Genomic DNA, 10,523 nt, shown 5'->3' on the forward strand with positions numbered 1-10,523 from the left:
GAAGTGCGCTGTTATAGCCGGCGAATTTATTTTACGATTCCCTTTAATGAACCCCCATTTGAACTTGCACTGCGTCAGGTTCCAGGCAGCGTTCGGAAGCCATTGACATCGCCCAAATTCAATTTGTATCACTCCAATTCAATCTCCTCTAATCACGTTTTGCCTGTAATTTTTTCGATATATGCAAATTGATCCGGCCTTCCAGCAAAATTCGATCATTAAGTCCTGTTCCAAGTGCCTCTGACACATTTCGAACGTGTTTAATTAATTGCTGAGAACTTGGCATCGGGGTTTTATTTTGTTTTTTTTTTTTCATAATGGGGTTAAGCTGTAGGCCCTGCAATATTTCCTCGTCAAAAACTTTTAATGTTGTGTCCCAGGAGTCGAAGTGCAACTAGATTATATTGTTTTGTTGAAGTTTAAAACACCAGCATTGTTTTGAAAAATGTTTCACGTTTTATTTTCAATTATTTGCACTACTGTACTAAAGCAGATCTTAATTAAATTACAATTAACTACAGAGTAACTACAGAGAGTAGGATAAGAGTACCAATTATCGACTTTAATTTGATCTCCATTCTGTCCGGTTCTAACAATATAATTGGACGCCATTAAGATCTTCATTAAAGTTAATCACATATAAGGCTTCGTACATATTTCTTGCCAATAATAGGTAATAATCGTAAGGTCAGGTTAATATAAATGTAATTTAAATATTTGTGTTGTTAATATAATTTGTTTACCTACTCCTGGGCAAACAACTTGGCGTACGGATGCTTGGAAAACACGTCTTTCACAATTTCCATGAACTTGTCCCCAAATGCCTTTTCAATGGCTGCACCTGTTTCCTGATAGATGGCTTCCGAATTTTCGTTCAAAAATACATTCATGTTGTCTCCCAGGGCCTTGTCTCCGTTGAAAAGATTTCCAAAGTAGAAGTGTGCCGATTCCGGCTTGATGGAAAGTTTCAGATCATCGACGTCTAGGTAGGTTTCACCGTTTTTCTCCACCGCCTTGCCGGAGAATCTGATGATGGCTTTCATGTTGACTAGACAAATGTATATCTTATTCCACTGCTCATATGCTTACAAATTAACCTCCCTGACTTACCCAGCGTAATGTTACTTTGTCCAGTTCCACTTATTGGCAGGATAAGTACTTTGCCCTTGATTGTGTAGGGACCTATCATGGAGAACACTTTGGTAACGGCCTTGATTTCATGCACGGCGGTAGGATCCTTATCGAAACCCCTAAATAAGTGAATTTAAATAAACATTATTCTTTTCAGATGAACACTCTCACGTTTAATCAGCCTTGTATCACTTACTTAACCTTGGTAAACGTTATATCTTTGATGCCGTACAATAAGTTATTCGTAAACTTTAGATTAATGGCTACTGGGCTTTTTTCTTCTCCTTGGCTTACGGTCATTGAGTCGATCTTTAGAGGTTCCAACTGCTTCAGATTCAGACTGGGATCCGCAGCAGAAGATCGCTCCTGGAACATCGTGTTCACCAGTTTTACGATACAGTCGCCATCGGCGTATTTGCAAGGCTTGGGATCATCGGCTGAGGAGAACGAAATATATTTTGTGTAAGTACTTTACCCGTAAATTTAATCCACTTGGGTTAATTCAAATGCTCACGAAACTCAGCCCTTATTGCCACGGAAAGACACAGCACGATAGCGAGGATAACTCCGGTCATTTTTGCACTATTCCGGTCAAATACTATTATTGACTACGCTCGACATGAATTTGGTTCAGTATTTATAGAGCTCCACAAATAAGATATAACTAAAGTCTACTGACCGCTTGAATCACTTTGGATGGAACCTGTTTCGGATGCACTTGTTGCAATTCAACTCAAATAGTATTAACTGCATCAATATAATCAAAGTAAAGTAATTTTATTTCTAGACAGGTGAACGCAGTAATTATTTATGACAAGGCAGACAACTTGAAACTTATAACTATTTGTTTTATAAATGTTTTGAATCAGTTTTTGGTTTTAAAAAGGTTCAAACCAAAAACACTTTTATAAGCTTACTTCTCATAAGATAAATTAGATTTTAAATATTGCATTTACAAATTTATAGTCAATATTGCCTTGTTTGTAGAAGAAGAAGGGAGGAAAATGGAAAATTTTAATTGTTTTATGTATTATCCATCTTAGAATTCTCAATATAATCCAAATTTATATTCCTATAACTAAAGGTACTTAACCATATAATCATGATATCAAATACATCTTCGAGTTTATGGTACTTGCTTGCGGTTCAAAAACTCATTGATCAAAACTGGTTTGGAGGACTGATCAAGTGACAGATCAATAATATTTAAGTACTGGTACTGGTTCAATGAAAAACCAATAAAATAAACATTTCGATTAAGTGCCGCCCAAAGTGCAGCCCAAGTCTAGGGCCAGATCCAAATATAGCCGAAACTGTGGGCCACAAAAAATCAAAATCATAGTGACTGGCAGTATTTCAAAGAAGCGCACATGAAATTACTAGAACAGGTCCTAAAACTTAATTTAACTTCATAATGAAGTCTCTGCTTCTCCCTTACAGTCCAGCCTCCGAGGAGAACAAAAGCAACTTGTCTGACTTGCAGTTGATTGACTTGGGGGCTTGCGTGGAAGATTTTCATGCACGGTCCAAGGTCGACTGGGTGGCGGATTCGCGGAACTGGGATTGCAAGTTTACCGTTCGTTACTCTTGAACTTGCCAAGTGAATCTGAAAAAAGTGAAGCTGAAACTGAAACTGAGGTCTCCAAGTATGACAGACAACCTCAAGAAACAACCTGTCAATAAATAATTAGTAATATGAGTGGATATAATCATATTTCAAAGACTGATTTATTTAAAGATTGAATATACAAAGTAGCACTATTACACATGAAATACTATTCAAATATAATTAGTTCATCGTAAATTTTATTAAACTACAACCACAAACCTAATGGTACTCCCTAATCGTAGGTTGAATCTTAAATAAAACTAGAATGCAAAGCGTAAAATCATCATGTTTACAATGTAACCTATTTTATTGGCGATACATTTTGCGCCTTTGTCAAACGGAGCCATCCTAATTGAGTTATCAGGCATTTGTTATGCAAATCGCCAATCCAAATGTTTAATCACGTGAGCTGCCTGCTGATTTCCGAATGCTTGCCAAAACCGAATCAAAATGCGATAGTTGTACGGAAATGTTCGACCTACGTTGATTAAACAATAGCCACAACCGGTTCTGTTCGAATCATGTTTGTTTATTCTACTTGTTTAATGCTTATCGAATAAGGAATGATATGTCAATGGCCGGAATGCAACGCTCTTCGTAGCGTTGGATTGAATGTGGGTGGGGAAATACTCGTACACTTAAAAGTATGGCTTATCGATACAGCGATTAGTCCTCCAGGAAGAGATCCTCGTAGGCGAAGCGCTTGAAGAGCTGCGTCAGCACACTCTTCATGATTTCGGCAATGGCCACGTGGATGGAGGGATGCAGCTCGCTCCAGACATCCACCCAGTTGTCGTTGAGGAACTGGTTGAGATTGGTGCCCAGGGCTTGGTCGCCATTGAAGAGGTTTGCCAACTTAATGTTCATCCTGCAAAGGAAAACATTTTTTTAATATATTTTTTTTTAATTTCCTTTAGTACTCACTTTTGGGGTTCCACCAGCACCTTGAGCTTGTCCACGCTCAGGAAGGTGCGACCGTTGCGCTGCTGCGTTCCTGGCTTAAACTTCACGGAGAACTTTGGGTTGTGCAGGACAATCTCTGCATCGCCATCACCACGAATGGGCAGGATCAGGATCCGCCCATCGGCAACGTACTTGCCGCGAAGAACAATTTTCGGGAACGAGCCGTACATTTCAAACTTGCTGGTGGCAGGATCAGCTCCAAAGCCCCTGTAAATAATTAAAATAATTAATAAGTCATATTTCCAACTAAGAATATATCTTTAATACATACACAGCTCTGTCGAACTTCACTCCTGACAGACCTTCCACGTTCACATCCTTAAAGTTCAACTTGAGATTGAGCGAGCCGGTGCGTCCATCGGATATGTCGAATCGCTTGACCAGGAAAGGTTCCACCTGGGGGAATCCTGCTGCCGGGTAACCAGTCCTGGCGTACTTGCTGATAAGCATGTGGGAGACGTTGATGATGCAGCTGGTGTCCCCCTTGTGGCAGCGAGGCAGTTCAGGAGCTGCAAGGATTGACGAACATGGTTAAGATCCCGTCAGCTAAGGAGATTAGGGACACTCACGAAAATTGGAGGCACCGCTGGTCAAGCCAGCGAGCAGGACCATGAAGCACAGCGGAAGGAGCAGCATAGCAGTAGTGTAGTTTGTGAATAACAGATACCGTGAAATCTGCGACGCGTTCGTTCTTCGAGTTTTTGGCGAACACCCGACCAAGTTCAATGGCAAACTGTAAATTGGCTCGGGACTACTACAGACGCCAGCATTTATAAATTTTTTAGACCGCCGATCGGGTATCGACTGAGCTCCGAATCGGTATTGCCAGAATCGGATCGGCAGCCCAACCAGTACACTTAATAGTTTATTCATTCCTGACTTGTCTTGCCTGTCTGCCTGCCTGATTGGCTGCTATTTTTATTAATTCTTATTTCTGTCGTTTTGTGCTTCTCATCATCATTATGATCATAGACCACCCTAGCCAGAAATCGCGGCTGAACAACAATGTTATTAATTAATATTATTAGCATGTGCCCGGTTTTCGCCAGTAACATTAACAATAACAATAAACAATAACAACGGCAGACGTACAAAAAAAATCAAAAGTGATTCTATAAATTTTAATGCTCGACCTGCCAACGAGTTTTTCGGCCACGACACTACTCTAAAATATAATTTTTTTACAATGCATTATTATTTGACTATTTCTACTTGTACTTTTTATAGATCTTTCGCGTTTTGTTCGCGCTTTTATAATGAAGTGCAAATAATAATTTAACTTATCATATAAGCTACATATATCTGTATGTAGAATGTTTGCTTTGAGATCAGCTTTTGAAGCTTAGAACTCTGGGGGATTTCCAAGCCGTGCGTCTTCAAAGTCCGATGTGTTAAATGATGGCAAGTGCAATGCAACAAAACCTGAATGTTTAACTGAAATTTTAGATCCTTTCCACCTTTCGGCTGCTCAAGGTGAAGAGTTAAGGAATTTCCGTTTTGTCGCCACATAATTGATCTGTCCAAACACAAATCAATTAGCCATCTCTTCTGGGAGAACGTACGCCACGAAACTGGTTTTCAGCGGCGTTCTTAATGGATTCACCAGATTTTTGGTCCGCTGGTGAAGCTAATTCGCCAAAAGGCTAGTTAAAGTTAAAGGCTTGCGGCATTCGTCATCGGCAATTAGCATATTCGGTATGTGATTACTTTATATACTACCACATTAAGATTGACATGAAACCGGCATTTTGTTTATTTACTCATCCAATTGGCGCCAGGTGAGTCCACACATATTTGCGGCTATTGTTTGCAGATCTAATTCCTAGACGTTGTCGTAGACATTGGGATATCGGCGCACTGGATTACCTGAAAGACATGTTGGGAATTATGCTGTTAATGTATACAAACACGGGCTGATTTAAATACTTTAATTAATTTGCATTTTAATGTGCCAACTTATGCATTTAATTGGAATTGGAATTTTCTGACGTAAACTTGAAACGGCGAAAACTTAGTTTGTAAATTCTCCAAGTTGTTATTCCGCTCGTAATATTTTGTGGAAAGGTTCTGAATGACTGTCTTTTTTTCATTTCTGATATTTATGGGATGTTTTGGAAACTTTTTGAATTAATTTTATTTATTTTCAAGTCTTATTCATTTTGTTTTTAAACTACGTATTAAAGTCCAAGTTTGAATATAAAAATAAAAAGTAAAAGTGAATTTATTGATATTAAATACTAACCCATGACTAAAAATTTTCTATATCGTATTGAATAAGATATATGGAGTTCATTATTACAGATCCAAGCATGGCAGATGTAGAGTTGCGATTGATGGGAAGTATATTCATCACAGCGATTTGGAATGGGTTTCGAACCAGTTGAAGCTGGAGCTTTTCAAACTATAATAAAAATTAATGCAAATATTTTAAATACCCATTCATTTTAGTAATTATTTACTGCTTCATTTAGTCGGACATCTAGCAAAGAAGAAAGCAAAGTTCTCTTTTGAAGTAAATGCATCATCTTCTGGTGGTCATCTTGGATATTGAGCATAACGCAAAGAGTCACCACTGCATCCAGGAAAAAAAAAAACGTCCAAGCGAAGGTAAGAATAGCCGCATTTAGGGTCATTTGAAGATTTTCGGGTCCATATTTGATGACACTATAGCTTAGATAGACAATAATAACTGATCCGATATAGTAGCCGACGTAGACAATTAACCCCTCGATGCCAAAAATCTGACCCAGTTTCAAGACAATAGACTGAAGTCTGTCCTGTCGTGCGCCAATATGGTCCAATTGACTTGCCAGGAAGCTACACTGAGTGTTAAAAGTAGTATTTCCCGGAGATAGGGAGCTAAGAGCTTGACACTCTCCGACCACTTGTTGCAACTCCGTGTTTATCAAATGATAATTGGCCCATATAATTAGCATTAGCATATAGTGCTGTGACAAGGAAAGATTCAGAATGAGAGACATGACCAATTGCATAGACATTCCCAACAGCTGCAATGAATCGATGCGCTCCAAAGCCTCTAATATTATAATTAATTGAAAAAAATCGGTGATATAGGCCGTTAGAGCCTTGGTAAGGGCTGCCCACCGAATCATTCTTTTCACCTGCGGCCTAGCCACATAGACACGCATTACCATCCTGGCCAAGTGCATCATTTGGCGGCGTTGGCGCCATCGGTTGAGCAGCGTTGAAAGTCCTATAAACCATGACATCTTTACGAAATCTGGTGTATTTATATATTTTGTGTTTATAAATACCTGCTGCAGTTCTCAATCCAATCAGTATTGTCATCGCATAGATGTGTAGTTTGTTTGCATTTTCAAACAACACGTTTAATTTCATTTGATTGCTCATAACGTAGGCTATCAAAAGAACAGTAAGGATGTTTGCTAAAATTGCGTATAAGGTACGTCTTTGAGATTTGATGACTAATCGAGACTTCCAATCGCATTCAAAATTGCTTAGTCCAATAATGTGGCTAACCACGGAATTGGCCTTTACCAACCAACCGACCCAGTCAAACATTTTCCACAACTAAACTCGACCATGATCCTGTTCCTTAATTTAATTGGGCCCTGGCTGGCAAAATCGTAACTAGACAGATCCTAGACAGATTTTGTGATAAGATTTCTTCATTTTGGCGCGACAGGGTAAGCTTTTTATGAAAGATTGGGCGATAAAACAATAAAAATCAATGTAAGACGGCATGTTTCGTTTTTATTAAAACAGTCTTATTTATATAGATATTTATTTGAAAATAATTAAATAAATGATGTATTTTATAACGTAGACGTTTTAATTTATTAAAACATGTTAAAAATATTTCGAATCACAGCAATCAATACCGTTACTTCGTGACTTTCTTTGCGCTCACGCAACCACCTCTTGCGGCATGTTGTCCATCTTTAGCTACGTGTGCTTTACAATACTGCCGTATATTTGATGAAATGTTTTCGAGCCCCAGACATTTCCCTTGATTTTTCCGATTGGCTGAGGCCTTCAACAGCTACGACCAAAGATAATAAATATTTCAAAGCAGTTCTCCCTTTAAAAGAGCTGGAATATTGACACTGCCACTCAGTTAGCTCAGTAGACACAGTTCGGACACAAACTAGGCAAGCATGCGTGGCCTTTATTTACTTTCTATCGCTGGAGCAATCCTACTAGTGGGAAGTTTGCATACAGCGGTGGCAACGGAGACCGACAATAAAACGGGAGAATTCGTTGCTACCAAAGAATGGCAGGTGATTCAGGAAGGTAAGATTTTGGTGAAATCCATACACTCCTTCGATGACGTGTACTAAAATGGAATAACTTCCCACAGGTCAGGCCATCCCCAAAGGTTTGCATGTGCGAATCAATATGCAGACTGGCCTAAAGGAGGCGAAACTTCTGGACGAGGATGAACGCGATACGGCTTTACAGAGCCAACCAGGGAACAACGTCGTTGAAAACGAACAGCTTTCTTTGGACTACAAGCCCGATTTAATCGAGGAGTCTCTGCGAATAGTCAAAGAAAAAAAGAAAAGCTATGCCGAGCTGAGAAAAGCCTACAAAGAGTTCCAAAAGAACTTTCGTACAGACGGAGAGCTGATTGTTCAGCTGATCGATCAGTACCGAAACTTCAGCAAGACGCCTCAAGAGTCCGAGTTGCGTGCCAAACTGGAGTCCTTGGAGAACCTTGAGTATCTTCTGCACCAGATTGACAATGCCCTGCTTTTCATCGACAACTCAGGACTAGATGACGTGTTGCTTCCCATTGTGGTCAATGATACCAACACCGCGTTAAGAGTTTCAGCCATGCGGGTCCTCGGATCTCTTGCGAGCAACAATCCCAAGGCGCAGATTAAGGTGTTTGAGAAAAACTTTGGCTCTCACCTAGCGCAGATTCTTATTAGCTCAGGAAATTCTGGAGAGATCTCCGCAGCTCTGCACGCGTTTGGAGCGTTGCTCAGGAAGTTTCCTCTGGCTCAGCAACGTATCCTCTCCACGTCTGGGACACAAGCTCTGATTAGGGTACTCCAGAGCCCCGAGGTGGAGCTTCGCAGCAAATCCAAAGTGGTAACCCTTATCAGTGACCTAATTCTGGAGAAGCGTTCGGTGCTGGAGACGAGCAAAGATGCACCGGATGCTGCTTCAACAATTGCACAATATGTACTTTTAGAGTTCGAGCCGTGGCTGCAGTCGCAGGGTTTCTGCTCTGCGGTGGATAGTGTTCTCTCAAAAGACTTTTTGCACCTCCTGGAGCAACCGGATGTGGTTGAGCAGTTCGCCACAGCCCTAGAAACCACGGAGTCCCTATGCCGCGCCTCCTGGTCCCAAAATTCGGGACTCCGGCATGCTCTCCTAACGATTCGTAATAGGTACGCCAATAGTCAGGATGAGTACCGGTTAGAGGTCTCACAAGTCCTTGTCCAATTGTGTGAGCGATTGTTCAACAAGCCCAAACACACTGAATTGTAAGGTTTTTATTTATAATCCCTTAAATGTATTAAGTTATTTGAATTTAATTCATAGCCAAACCCATAGTCCCAAGATGCCACTTGAAGCCAAGTACTTGTGATGTTAAAAGAATGCTCCTTTCGCAAAAAAAATATATATTATATGATTAAGTAGTAATATGTAGTGTTTTTTTCTTTGATAAAATCTAGACTTAATACATTTGTCAACAGAGGCTTTAATTATCGACTGAATTTCTAATTTGCATAAGTTAAGTAGTGATTTAAAAAGATTAAAGTGTTTCAATGAATCATTGCCATTGATTTCATCAGAAATCTTACTTTGGAGTTGGAAATCTTATGGTTGGAATGGTGAAACCAAAACGAACCACGTATATGTACAAATTCCAACCCCCTGTAGAGCCAAAGACCCATTTAAAGCTCGATAAGGAAAGCATAATCGACCTGGCCATAAAGTAAGTCAAAAGTGTCGGAAAGAAAGCAAAAACTATTGAAGGAATGCCCCAAAAACTACTTGAAAGCCGAAGGATAAAAAGGAGCTGGCTGGCACGGAACTGTACAGGAAAAGAAAGGAACAATGGGGGAATGCAATTATGTGCCGGCGGCGTCCAGCTCAAAAAATTACAGCAATTAACGGCAGCCACATGCAAATGCAATGTCACCTGAGCTGAGTCACGATACCCAAACAGGTGGAGGGCCTGTGTGGAGTGAAGGAGGAAGGAAGAGAACGAGCCTTCGGCAAACCGGCTAGGACGCCGCCTTCGTTGCCATGACACCTACCACATAATGTAAACAGAGAGAGTCTCCCCACGAAAAGAAAGGCCGGCCGAGTGAGCGAAAGGGGTGGCAAGCCGGCTCAGTGGAGCATAACAAGCGTACAAGTGGCGAGAGCGGAAGAGCGCAGCTCATGTGGGGACTACTCATCAATGTGAGCTGGGGCGCGTGCGCAGTGGCGAGTATTTGTTGTTGTTGTCATGGTAGTGCCACCGCCGCTTTCCGTTTCTTTTTGCTTCTTATGCTGAGTGGCAAAGGAGAAGGGGTATAGAGGGGCCTGAGCCAGAGTAGAGAGGAGCTTCAATCGAAACGCTTGACGAGTGATGTGGAAACATTTTCAACACAAGTAAAAGCTGGCGTCCAGAGAGGCTTCCATTTACTCAAAACACTCGAAAAAATAAAGTGTTCTTCAATTTAAAAGTTATTTGTATCGTATTTAAAAGTATCTAATCCCCAAGATTAGAGAAACTATCAGTAGCCAAATAGTCTCGATCCTTCGATTGGGAGTACAGGTCGTATGAGTAATTTTTGATAGCTTTGAAGTAATGCCCCAAGTACATCCATTACAC

At 40.4% G+C, this 10,523-nt stretch overlaps 3 protein-coding genes across 4 annotated transcripts; 1 reads left to right on the forward strand and 2 right to left on the reverse strand.

The window, feature by feature from the left end:
- Positions 1-483: 483 nt before the first annotated feature.
- On the reverse strand, positions 484-1,797 carry to (takeout). Its single transcript, XM_043212204.2, has 4 exons — positions 1,646-1,797; positions 1,328-1,568; positions 1,111-1,250; positions 484-1,048 (listed from the first exon to the last, which is right to left on the reverse strand). Exons 1-4 carry the CDS (start codon positions 1,704-1,706, stop codon positions 744-746), a joined length of 747 nt encoding a protein of 248 aa, XP_043068139.1. The 5' UTR covers positions 1,707-1,797; the 3' UTR covers positions 484-743.
- A 1,451-nt stretch (positions 1,798-3,248) lies between these two features.
- Positions 3,249-4,461, reverse strand: Jhbp7 (Juvenile hormone binding protein 7). Its single transcript, XM_043212203.2, has 4 exons — positions 4,273-4,461; positions 3,975-4,212; positions 3,665-3,910; positions 3,249-3,608 (listed from the first exon to the last, which is right to left on the reverse strand). Exons 1-4 carry the CDS (start codon positions 4,337-4,339, stop codon positions 3,407-3,409), a joined length of 753 nt encoding a protein of 250 aa, XP_043068138.1. The 5' UTR covers positions 4,340-4,461; the 3' UTR covers positions 3,249-3,406.
- Positions 4,462-7,637: 3,176 nt separating this feature from the next.
- On the forward strand, positions 7,638-9,390 carry Sil1 (Sil1 nucleotide exchange factor). 2 transcript variants are annotated; one of them, XM_017248691.3, is made up of 3 exons: positions 7,638-7,978; positions 8,046-9,180; positions 9,239-9,390. In XM_017248691.3, the coding sequence occupies exons 1-3, from the start codon at positions 7,843-7,845 to the stop codon at positions 9,282-9,284; spliced, it is 1,317 nt and encodes a 438-aa protein (XP_017104180.2). In that variant the 5' UTR covers positions 7,638-7,842; the 3' UTR covers positions 9,285-9,390. The 2 variants fall into 2 exon arrangements, with proteins under 2 accessions (XP_017104180.2, XP_017104181.2); XM_017248692.3 differs by having other exon boundaries at positions 8,046-9,322.
- The last annotated feature ends 1,133 nt before the right edge of the window (positions 9,391-10,523 follow it).

Source organism: Drosophila bipectinata, chromosome 3R (assembly GCF_030179905.1).
Source record: "Drosophila bipectinata strain 14024-0381.07 chromosome 3R, DbipHiC1v2, whole genome shotgun sequence".
Lineage (NCBI taxonomy): Eukaryota > Metazoa > Arthropoda > Insecta > Diptera > Drosophilidae > Drosophila > Drosophila bipectinata.